At 45.3% G+C, this 12773-nt stretch overlaps 1 protein-coding gene across 1 annotated transcript; it reads left to right on the plus strand.

Moving 5' to 3' along the window:
- The first annotated feature begins 2221 nt into the window (after positions 1–2221).
- Positions 2222–8008, plus strand: drd1b (dopamine receptor D1b). Its single transcript, XM_035627081.2, has one exon. The coding sequence runs from the start codon at positions 3920–3922 to the stop codon at positions 5309–5311; it is 1392 nt and encodes a 463-aa protein (XP_035482974.1). The 5' UTR covers positions 2222–3919; the 3' UTR covers positions 5312–8008.
- Positions 8009–12773: the final 4765 nt, after the last annotated feature.

The following is a 12773-nucleotide window of genomic DNA, read 5'->3' on the forward strand; positions in this document are numbered from 1 at the left end:
TTAGCAAGTAGAATCCAAAGTTCCTCAGTTAATCCTCGCTTCAGGTACATCTCGAAACAGCACTCACATCATCACAAAGTCAACCCAGGTCTAGAATTTGGGCTTTTGAAGGAGATGCCACGTAGGCAGGTTCAGAGAAAGCAACCGTGAAGCCATGTTTAGAAGTATAAACAAAATGACTAAGTGAAACATCTATCTCATAAATGTATGTGGTCAAAAAAACCAAACAGATTTCTGGAGCCCAAATCTATTCTATTCTATTTGCTTTTTGGAGCAGACATAAATTACCCTGCATGGCTTGTTGTGTGTGTGTGTGAGTGAGTGAGTGAGTGAGTGAGTGAGTGAGCGAGTGAGCGAGGACTCTATGTGTGTGTCTGTGTGTGACGTGGTCTTGGTTTGAACTTTGTGGGCTGCACGCACACCCCGGCTCTGTGCTACAGGGAAATGTGGGCGTTGTGTCTGCCAGGCCTCTTACACTTGGCTTGTCGACATGTATTACTCACACACACACGCACACGCACGCACACACACACGCACACGCACGCACACACACACACACACACACACACACAGACACACAAAATGGAAACACACTTCTTTTTTTTCCTGCCAAAACACAAGAATGCAGAGTCATACACTCATTCACACATAAATAACAACACACACACACACAAACACACACACACACACACACACACACGCACACACACACACACGAGGACAGGGTCCATTGAGGAATTCATCTAGCTAAATAGTTAATATTCAAACTGGCCAGGGCAGCCAGCAGCATGTTAGCACTGGCCCCTGTAATTCACGTCTCTCTCTCACTCACTCTCTCTCTCTCTCTCTCACACACACACACACACACACACACTCTCTCTCTCTCTCTGACACTCAGTGTCTGTCTTCATTCATGGCTCTCTCCCCGCAGCAGCCTGCATGGCTCGTGGGACTCTCACAATCCATTTCAGAGTTGTTCGGCCATGTTTATCGAGGTGACGTGTATGCAACAACTGCTCCGCGGCTCGCACGCGTGTGTGCGCGTGTGCTTGCGTGCGCGTGCGCGCGCGTGTTCGCCGTCAGCCCAGGCCCCGCACTGGAGTTCGCCTTCGATCGTGGTGATGGTGACGACGATGAGCATTCACCGTGGATGAGGGAAACAGACTCTATGTCTGTGGTTGGGACCGAAAAGACGTCACGTGAACTTGTTCGGTGTGAGTGTGTGTAGAGAGAGAGAGAGAGAGCACCGGAAAACACTGCCCATTGCCTCTTAAATTATTGACATAATATAATTATAGCCTACATTGAGTTTCTGCTATGTCCGCATATTACACATGTGGCATCCACTTTGTCCTGTTATAACATGCAGATGCTTAAAAACAAAATTATATATATATATATATAAACTGTCGCCCAATGCTGGGATTGGCTCCAGAACCCCCCGCGACCCTTTAATGGATAAAGCGGTAGACGATGGATGGATATATATATATATATATATATATATATATATATATATATATATATATATAAACCCACAGGCTTATATTTATATATTTTTCACGTCTGTGCCAAATTCAGATTCGAGCCTATAGGCTATCGCAACATTGATGAAAGTTGTCAGTTTTATGTAACCGCACTGGTATGACAGTACCCCCCCCCCCCCACCTCTATCATTGCTGCATGGGGACGACGCGCGTAAACACAGAACAGACGAGCAGTGGCCGAAACTGTGGCTGTGACGCGCCGCAGCGAGGAGGATGAGAGGCGCGCGTGAGAGAGCGCCCTCCCGGCAGGACACGCAAGGCAGGCGGTGTGTGCCCCCCCCTCTCTCCCGGCAGCTCCCACTCCCATCATCCCACCTCCCCCAATGTACCCAGTAGATGGCCCCATCGCACCTCCGTGAGCATGCCTGCTCGCCACAAGTTCACCTCAGGACGACGTCTTCGTTATTAGCTCCTCTTTTCTTTTGGTGATTGTTTGAGTCCCCCCCCCCCCCCCCCCCCCCTACTCAGCGTAGGCCAAGTCTAAAATAAAGTTGGAGAACAAATAGCTGAGAACATCATTATTGTTGCTGCGAAAAATGTAACAGTGAGTTCAACGTGAGATTCACATCATTTGACAAACTGTTTCTGATTCTCACAAAAACAAAAGTTCAATCAACGCAACACAGATATGAATGCATAGGTTGCAGCGTTCATTATTCGTGTGGCTGCATAGTCAAGCAACAGAATATGTGCCATACAGGAGCATACATCTGGGTGGCTTTGCTCCTCACAGCCTCCCCTGGATAGATGGAGCAGTTTGTGGCAGAGACCGTGGCGCGCAGCAGCGGGCAGCAGCTGAGCGGGGAGACAGGAGCGCGCACGAAAACGGTCTTGGAGAGACCAGGGTCATTCCCATCACTCTCCGCCGGCCAGTCAGACCGCAGACACATGGAGGGGTAACCGAGTTGCTGCACGGAAAAGGATGACCCCAAAAGGAAAAGCAAAGGCGCCGATCGAAAACACCTGAGGACAACAGGGAAACATGATTGACTTCCCATGGAGGAGAGCGCAGAGAGGGTGAGCTCCTTCACTTTCACCTCGTGCACCCAGATACAAGTTGGATGTATGCCGCGTAGAGATGTGGATTTTCCGGGGACTCGATATTTTTCATTAGTCCGCCAAATCTGCGGAGTTCATCTTGGATTCAACCGACACAAGACTTTGCCGCCGGTCCTGAGCTGTCCACATCCACATCCACATCCACGGAGCGGAGCGCGCGCTGGCGCAATTTTTCTTTTTTAAATGACCCAAAAACTACGCCTCTGCATTGAGATGCCATGGATGATTTAAATGGGTGGCCATAATAACTCTTGAATGTTTTTGAAAGCTGACCAGTCTTTTTTTCTTCTTCTCCCTGTGCTCACACGAATGGACTCTCACCTGGATTACAGCGACATGGCGGAGATTTTGCTGTGCTTTCCCAACATGCGACGATTCAAGACATTGAACAACGTACGTCTCTGCTTTCAGAGTGAAGCGCTGAGATTTTTCTTTTTTTGAATGCTGTTTTCAGCCTATTGTTGTTGTTTTTTTTGGGGTGGGTTTTTTTTCTATTTCCATCTTTTTTCTCAACACTCAGGTGGACATGTTGGTTTTGAGACGGCGCCGTGCACTGGCGCGGAGATGCGTTCAAAAGAAATGAGGATAAATGAAATGAAGCGAAGCACCGCACCTAGCAGCGCGGGGTGGAGCAGCGTCAATGCAGGCACCAATGCAATCACACAGACACGCCTCGAGGATCATTAAACAAATCAGATAAACGCAGCGCAAAAAAAACCATCGATACAAGTTATTGACGAGGTGGTATATAAGTCTAATGATTGGCCATGCTTCTGTTTACTCAACAGCTCGGCAACAATCTGGTGTGAAACTTTCGCTGAGGGCTTGACAGCTGACAGAGAGGAGACAGGAATGACTCCTCTTTAAATATCACTTCTGCTGCTGCTTTAGACTTTTTTCTTCCTTTTTTAAAATTTTTTTTTTTTTACTACAGCTCTGATTGGAAATTAAATCGGAGACAACAGTTGGATTATTCTCCCTCCTTCTCATACTAGAATGTCTGCTGCCTGTACAGCTGCTGCAGGGATCTATCAGGCAGGATTGTTCGCGGGGCAAGTTTCAGAAAATGTTTTTCTGAGATTTTTATAGCAGCTCCTCTGCAAGGATGGTGGCCGTGACAAGGAGCCTATGGATGACCCAGTCTGTGGGAGAGCTGGTGCCGAGACAATTGACCTCTCCGCCAGCTACGCTGTCCATCTGAAACCCTTCCCCAGAGAGGCGCAGCTGCTGCAGGCTGGGGATGTGATGGGGTGACTGTTTACAACCCCCTCACCCACCCCCCCTCTCACTTTATTAGCATTTTAATATAAACAATGGATCAGAATTTCTCAACGGTTCGCGATGGCAAGCAGCTGCTACCAGAGAGAGACTCGTCCAAACGTGTGCTGACAGGATGCTTCCTCTTCCTCCTCATCTTCACAACGCTGCTAGGCAACACGCTCGTGTGCGCCGCTGTAACCAAGTTTCGACACCTGCGGTCAAAGGTCACAAACTTCTTTGTCATCTCGCTGGCCATCTCCGACCTTCTGGTGGCTATCTTGGTAATGCCGTGGAAGGCGGCGACAGAGATCATGGGGTTCTGGCCATTCGGCGCATTCTGCAATGTCTGGGTGGCATTTGACATCATGTGCTCCACTGCCTCCATCTTGAACCTGTGTGTGATTAGTGTCGACCGGTACTGGGCCATCTCGAGCCCTTTCCGCTATGAACGCAAGATGACCCCTAAAGTGGCGTGTCTGATGATCAGCGTGGCATGGACCCTGTCTGTCCTCATCTCCTTCATCCCTGTGCAGCTTAACTGGCACAAAGCTCAGACCACCAGCTACGCAGAGCTAAATGGAACATACCCCGGTGATCTCCCCCCTGACAACTGTGACTCCAGCCTTAACAGGACCTACGCCATCTCCTCCTCCCTTATCAGCTTCTACATCCCTGTGGCTATCATGATCGTCACCTACACCCGGATCTACCGCATTGCCCAGAAACAGATACGGAGAATATCTGCCCTGGAGCGGGCAGCAGAGAGTGCCAAAAACCGTCACAGCAGCATGGGGAACAGTTCGAACATGGAGAGTGAGAGCTCATTCAAAATGTCGTTCAAACGAGAAACCAAAGTCTTAAAGACACTCTCAGTCATCATGGGAGTGTTTGTGTGCTGCTGGTTGCCCTTCTTCATCCTTAACTGCATGGTTCCGTTCTGTGAGCCGAACTTGCCAGATGGTGCCACGGACTTCCCCTGTATCAGCTCCACCACCTTCGATGTGTTTGTGTGGTTTGGCTGGGCAAACTCCTCGCTCAACCCCATCATCTATGCCTTCAACGCTGACTTCCGCAAGGCCTTCTCCATCCTCCTGGGTTGCCACCGGCTCTGCCCAGGGAGCAACGCCATAGAGATCGTCAGTATTAACAACAACATGGGTGCCCCTACCTCAAACCCAAACTGTCAGTATCAGCCCAAGAGTCACATCCCAAAGGAGGGCAACCATTCAGCCAACTATGTGATTCCACACAGCATCCTGTGTCAGGAGGAGGAGTTACAGAAGAAGGATGGGTGCGGAGGGGAGATCGAGGCGGGGATGGTAAACAACGCCCTGGAGAAACTGTCCCCAGCCATCTCTGGGAATTTAGACAGCGACACCGTGGTCACACTGGAAAAGATCAATCCCATAACACAGAATGGACAGCATAAAACCGTGACGTGTTGAGAAAATGCAAAGATAGGTTGGAGTACACTGAGGCATGTATGTATGCGCAAGGGGAAGTTAAAGCGTACAGCAGGAGGGACAGCAAAGAGAAACAAAAGAGAAAGACATCTCCAAGAACATGCCTGGGAGGGAAACCGCGAGAGGGATATACAGGACGCTAAGACTGTTGACACAAATCCACATGGAAAAACCTACAGAATGTTTTAAAGTAAAAGGCACTTTATCCTGGATATAACTATCTGCAAAATACTCTCAGCATTTATTGATGACATTGACACATTTGATGATAAATGTTGAAAATGTGAATATTAAAGCAGAGCGTGCACACGTATACATTTTTTGAACAGTATCTACAAAGATGTATACATCTGCATGTGTATACTGTACAGTACTGACACTATCCTGGGAGGACTTAAATACAGTATATACAGTGGAGCAAGATGTAGTAACCATTAGAAAAAAATGTCTTGTAAGTAGGTGCTTTATATGTGTTTCATGGGAGAGAGGGAACAATGTTGTTAAATCGGTTTTGGTACGGTATAATTAGTTGTTTTTAGGCAGTTCGTTCTTTTCAGTACATTTCTATGGATAATCTAATTTGCAAAATTGACACACCTGTATTGCAGCTGTTATTTATATTGAAAAATATTCATACACCAAAGTAACAATGTTCAGATCCAAACTTAAACAGATGGAGTGCACACAGTAGAGTTCAATACCCTGAGCCAAGTTTTAAGAATATTTATTCATATTTAATTTTTACACCTCCTTCCCATACGATTTTACGTGATCTCAAAAATCCATATAAAACCTGTCATTCCAAATAATAGTGTGTGTGTGTGAGAGACACAGAGAGAGAAAGAAAAAGTCACCTCTATGGTCAACTTTCCTTTGCCTGTAGTCTATTCCGATCCATCCTTGGTCATCTCCACCTGGCACCTCTGACGGGCTCACCCAAAGTTTTTTTTTTTCCATTCCTCCTCCTCCTCCTCCTCACCCCCTCACTTCATTAGCTTTGTCTCCTGCATCTGCCCCTCTTCAGCAAACCTTCTCCTGAGCCCTCTCCATTTTCCTGCTCTCCTTTCCTCAGTCAGCAAAAGTCCCCCTGTCCCTTGTGCGGCCCTTATTTCAGCATCGTCAACCTCTTCTCTTCCCTCTCCCTCACCGTTTCCTCAGTCAGTAAGGTCCTTAACACCTGCACCACATCTTCTATTATGCCCCCCCCCCGGTGTACTCCCTCCTCTCTAGCTCCTCTGACTGCCTCGATTTTGAGTCCTTACTCTGCCCACTTAAAGCGGCACTAATGATTTATATTTGGCAGATGCCATCAGTAGATAATTAAAAAGAAGAATGTAAATCTGTACACTAAAACTTCCGCACTTGGATAGAAGAGGCAGAGCAACGGCAGCAGCTGTAGAGTTCGCTCAGCTGGAATCCAGGTGACACTTAGTGACCTTTTGCAAACTTGCAGATATTTGATTTTGTAAATTGCTCATGCTGGAAGCCATGCTGTGCTGTGGTGGTGATGTGGCCCATGCAGTGTGACAGTCGCTCCGTTTGCAAGGGTGGAGTCCAGGACACAGCATCGTGATGAGGATTACCCTTCAAGATATTGGACATATTTTCATTGATTCTCCCCACCCAGAGATTTGTCTTTGCACAGATGCATTTCAAATAATAAGGCACTAACTTAAACGACCGCAATGTACAGTGAGTGTTGCCGTTAGAATAAAAACTCTTTCAAAGGGCAGTTTTGAGTAAGTTCTTATGAAATCCGCCTGCCACAAAACGGCAATACAGTTTTGAACAGTGCTCAAAAAGTTATTTTCAAATTGTCAACGTTTGCACCTGGTTGCATTGATCATATGTTGTACGTTCAAAGTCGAGTTTGAGTCCAAACTTAGACAAACTAGCATTTGCTGAACACTGGCCTCTGTGGACACAGCTGAAGATTACACTAGAATGGTCAATGCTAAAACAGTGCACGGGCAGAAATGAAATCATCAAGTTGGCTAACTGGTGCTGTACTGTTTGTTATACAGCCAAATGTATCTGCAGTTTGCCAACAATAGCTAAAAATATCCAACATAAGCTACTGTCCGTAACGAACCAAAAAACAACAACAACAGAAGTATACAAATGTGTATTTCGATGCCTATCAATTTAACTTTTACTTTGTAAGACAGCAAATCTGTTATTCATTCTTTCTGTAGTTTTATTGTATGTTCACGCTTTCAAAGCTTTTAAGTTTCATGTGTTTGTGGCCATTATATTCAAATTCAAAGAAGAAAGGGAGTAAAAATGTATTTTTTTCCCAAAATGGCCCTCCATGATCTCTACCTGATTAATTTGAAAAAGAATTTACAATGTCAAAGATTATTGTTTTGTGTTTTTTTTATAGGTTGAATGAAATTAATTGGTAGTTGAAATAAATGCAAAGTCTATGCGTGGCAGAGCTGGAGACAATTAGCTTTTGTAGTTGACGTCTGTACAGCGAAGTCTGTCCAGCGAGTCTCTTTGCTCGGCGACATTCTTTATGCCATTGTTTACTGGGCGTCCACCGTGTGCTATGTGTGTCCATGAAGGCGTGACACTGTTTGCTCGTCAGGGAAAGGAAGAACTGATCCAATAGAAAGCAATTGGTCTTGAACGAGGCATTTGATTTTCCTGCTGTGGAAAATCCAATGCTATCTAGATGGCAACAAAGGGGGGGTGTGGGGTTGGGGGGGGGCTTTTAGCTCAATATGTGGGTTGGCTAGTGACACAAAAGCAACTCGTTGTCCTCTCTGCCTCCCCGTGCTCGGCTTCTGCCGTTTTTGATGCTCCATCGCTTTTAGAAAAACAGTATTTATGAACTGGAATAAGCTAAACCATGAATTAATTTAAATGTCCAAGTGCTCAAATTCTCCCACAACTGCCAAATTATACCCGGACTGTCCCCTTCACTTTCTGTCCCAATGCCTCTTTAGAAATTCTCGACCATATCAGCTCAGCGACCTTCCATTTTCACTCTTCACCAGTTCCTCCTAATTTACTCCCTAATTATTTCCAAACACAAGCCAGCTCAAACATGCATTACAATGTGAACTGCACATAATCTGTCAGGATTGAACATGGAAGAGAAATGCCTTGGGGAAGATTTGGACGCCCCCCCCCACACACTCTCCACCCACACACTCCATCCTCCTATTTCTCTTTCTCTTTCTCTTGGCTGCCTCTGTCGACTTGATGAGCGCTCCCAATGTTAACACAGATTGAATTTATTATTAAGCAGACGGAGCCGACCGCTTCGCCTCTGTAGTTTGAGTCAAGGCGTTGAATCCAAGCCCCACCTGGATGTTTTATTATTGTCATTATATTATAGCTGTTGCCAAAATCTTTTTATTTTTGGCTGAATGTGGCTGTATTGTAGCTTATGCGGTGACTCAACCAGTGGGTTTTTTTTAAGATGAAATTTGGGCAGTTAGGGTTCCCTTTAATGATAGATAGAGATTAATCATGTTATCTGTCCTGACATCATTGGCATTTAAAGGGTTTGCCGGATGCTTTTATACAAACATACCTCCAGCTGAGAGTTGGATGGATCTCTGCTGCATCTTGGCTCCATGTAAACACAACCCCCCCGCCCCCCCCGAGCTTTCACCTTGTCAACTTGGTGACTCATATTTCCAGCTGCCACTGCTGTGATTTTGGAGCAGGGCAATGCAGGAAACCGTCCCACAAGCAAAATGCTTTGTCTTGTCTGGAGCGTTTCCCCTCCTAGGCTGCCCTACAAGTTGCTCTGGGGAGCTGTGATGACAGGACACAGTCTGTCAGTCAGTGTAGTTGCATGGATAATGAAGACTTAAGGCAAAGGATCAGGCGTAAGGGGGAACAAACAACACTCCCAGGCCCCGGGGGAATGTGGGGGCATTTTAATGATGTTTCAACTCACTTAAACTGTCTAGGATAATGACAGTTTAGTACCTCGACATCAAGTCGGTGATAAAGTTTCATGTACAAAAAATTAAATTTAAAAAAATCCATATATGGCAGTATATAGGGATGAGAGTGCAGGGATAGAGTATTGTACAATGATGTTCAAAATGTAGTCGTGATGAACACAAGTGCTTTTTTCTTCAAAAAAAAAAATCCTTAATGTGTGTGGCAAGTTGACATGCTGTATATGTTTTTTCTCCCGTGTGGGATTATAATTTACAGTAAGAAGCAGCGTTCACTGTCTATTTGCAGGATATATATTTATTTATTTACATGTTTCTGCGTGTTCATTCATGAAAGTGATGTCAAAGCTTATAACCCTCGGAAATTATTACAGTATTTAGTTTACAGTTTGTACAAAAAAAATGTGCCCTTCTTGTAAAATAAATGTATGTATTGTTTTTTTTCCATCGGTGTCCAGTGAGTTGTGTTTGTTCGAGAGGCGGTGTCTGGATGTGGAGCGGTGTTGTACTTCTGACACTGAGTGGCTATTGGAAGATCATGTCACAGCGGAGCAATCGATGGAGATTGATCATGAACAGTGATGCATATTTTTTTTTTCCAGTCCCCCGAGTGTGGTGTCCTCACTGAGTTCCTGCCGTCGCCCTGCATTTACATAACCTGACAGCCACTTGACAGCTGACGTGTCCTCTTCCTCTGCTCCGTCCCCTGCCTCTTTTGTTAACTCAAATGTGGGCCGAGACACTTGCAGACTGAAATGTCCACACAGGATCATTTAACAAACAGAAGAGAGGGAAAAAAACCCACTTCTTGCGGGACGGAAATCTTTTAGAAGCCAGCCCGCACCGTTTAGATGTACAATCGATGCCCGGAGCAATGTCATTACTTTACCTTACTGAGCCGCCTGAACACCTTTAGACTTGTAATGTGTAATGTATATTAGTGTCTGAATTGGATTTAGCGCACAGCCACGAGGCCTTTTCATTTTGTTTCATTAGAGACTGGAATAATGATCAATAATCTCTTTCTAGATCACTTGGTTGGAGCTTGTTTCATAGGATTTTAACCAGAAGGCAAACAGAAGAAAGAATCATACAACGCTTTAAAAAGACTCGACAAAACCCAGGACCTCAGAGTAAAACGGTCTTCATTAAGTGCTGCTTTACAAATCCCAGGTGAGCCAAGCAAGGCAAAGACTCAGCAAAGAAAGTAGATATGATCAGAATAATTTACTGTGCATTTGCTCTCAAGCAGAGGTTTTCACAACAGTTTCAGGGGAGGCTCAGCGAGTGGAAGTGACACGGGGGGTGCGTAGAACAGTCTAAATGTGTGTGATTTGGTTAAAGAGTCTTAAAAGAGATTTAAAGAGGTTCACTAGCTTCGGGGAATGTTCTAGTTTTTCTCACTTTCCCATGGTCAGAAATTAAAAAATCTGATCTATTGCAGCAAATAACACAATCATGAAGACATAGGCATCGTGAACCTGAGTGAAGCTTTGTGTGAGGGGAGGTCCGCAGTCTTGAAACTTTAAAATCCCCTGCTCTAAATATATTAAAGCCCCACTGTTAAAAATAACCCCACTTACTGAACACCCACCGACATCGTGTTTTTGTCTGCAATGGATACAATTGCCGTTCACTCCCGGGTCAAATGACTCTGCGGCAGACAACGGTTTTTGCCGTCTCCGGCTCCAATCTGCAGTGATGGCAACATGACACCTGGGTGAATGCACTAATATCTAATATCTGAACTTTCAAGCCTTGGCGCCATAAGCAATTGTGCACTTATTTTTTTTTTTAGGTAAGGGGGATATTTTGAATCTATCACAAAATGAGTCTGACCTGCAGGAAAAAAAAAACAGTAACTACAGCCTCAGTTGTTGTCGATAAAGTCAAAAAAAACCATGCTGAAGTAAAACAGCCAGCCCGTGGTTTACCATCCTGTAGCTGACAGCGCAGCTTTAACTAACATCTGTTTCAATCTGCTTCACACACTGACACACAAACGTTTTGCAATAATTTCTGAATTGATTAGCTTTCAAACACCGTGATGAATCTCCTTCTGAAAACAAGAAGCTCTCTGTGGTCCATGGAGGGGATTGCAAGGCGGGCTTTTCATCAGGTTTAATTGGTTCTACTTTGCGCAAACCTCTGGTGGAGATGCCGACAACAGACATAAATTCAGCAAACCCTGAAACCTGAATGCAGGTTTGTAATCATTTTAATTGGCAGAACGAGCGGTGACATGCCCGACAATCCAGCGAGCGCCCAGTAGAGTGGTTACGGTACATGTCCGAGAACTGAAGCTATCAGTCAAGTTTAAATGGATGCACAGATAACGAGAAGCAACGTATGAATATGAGCTGTTGAAACAACAATGACCCCACCCTTTGAATGCGAGAACACATACCGGCATGTCCCATATCTGCTCCATGTATTGATATTTAACCTCTCCTGACCGGGCCAGAACGAGAGAGAGAGAGAGAGAGAGAGAGAGAGAGAGAGAGAGAGAGAGAGAGAGAGAGAGAGAGAGACAGAGAGAGGGAGAGAGGCAGGAGTGGGGGTCATAGTGGAAATACAGTCAAGGTTAATGATAGACTGCAGGCAGCAAAATGCAACACTCTCGTTCACTGTGTGTGTGTGTGTGTGAGAGTATGTGTGTGTGTGTGTGTGTGTGTTCATTGTGTGCGTGCATGCATGCACAGGCTGTAATGTGCTTATGTAACTACACCAGCACTCATTCAGCTCATTTGCTCAGCCCTAACAGAAGCAGCAGGCAGCATTGGAATCCATGAGCTCTTCACATTTGCTCGTAAAATTTGATTTAAGATCTCTTTTTTTGGGGGGGATGGGGATTTCCCCACAATAAACATTGTTTTACACACATAACCCAGCAGATATCTTGTTTTTAAATATCTGCTGGCACGTGTGCACTACACAGATTTATTAGCCCTACCGTCAAATGACAGATTTAATTAATCCAGTCATTGTACTAGTAGGCAAACAAAAGTTGCAGGCTGCTTCGGTCCGTCGGGGAATCATCAGCTGCAGGCTAACAGCTAACTAGTGTAAAAAACATTTCTAACTGTACTTTTCTCCTCAACATTGTCTTTCTCCTGTTGGTAGGATATTACAAAATATACCGTATCAGCAGTCCTTCATTACTCGCTGTGTCGAAGCCACAGACCGTGTGTGAAAATGGACGGAAAGACTCAAGGTCAGGAACGTGAAGCCAATGCGAAAGTGCCTGAGACCTGTATTCTCTCGAAAGACCAGCAGAGGGGCGACTCCACTGGTTTGCTAAAATAAGTCTGTTTCTATAGAAGTCTTAGAGAAAATGACGCCATACTTCTCACTTGGTTTATAACATCAGTAAACATTTTCCGGGGGAGTGTATGGCCGCAATCTCTATTTCCAAGTCTTCACCAACACAGCATGATGTTCATTTAGTAAATCAGGATACAGGATAAAGCCCGGGGCGTGCACTAGGGGCGTGGATTCCATGGGATTGACAGCTAGTACTG

Source organism: Scophthalmus maximus, chromosome 2, assembly GCF_022379125.1.
Source record: "Scophthalmus maximus strain ysfricsl-2021 chromosome 2, ASM2237912v1, whole genome shotgun sequence".
NCBI lineage: Eukaryota > Metazoa > Chordata > Actinopteri > Pleuronectiformes > Scophthalmidae > Scophthalmus > Scophthalmus maximus.

Excerpts from the sequence above, each read along its gene's own strand:
- drd1b (XM_035627081.2), top strand. The coding sequence starts at position 3,920 with ATGGATCAGAATTTCTCAACGGTTCGCGATGGCAAGCAGCTGCTACCA.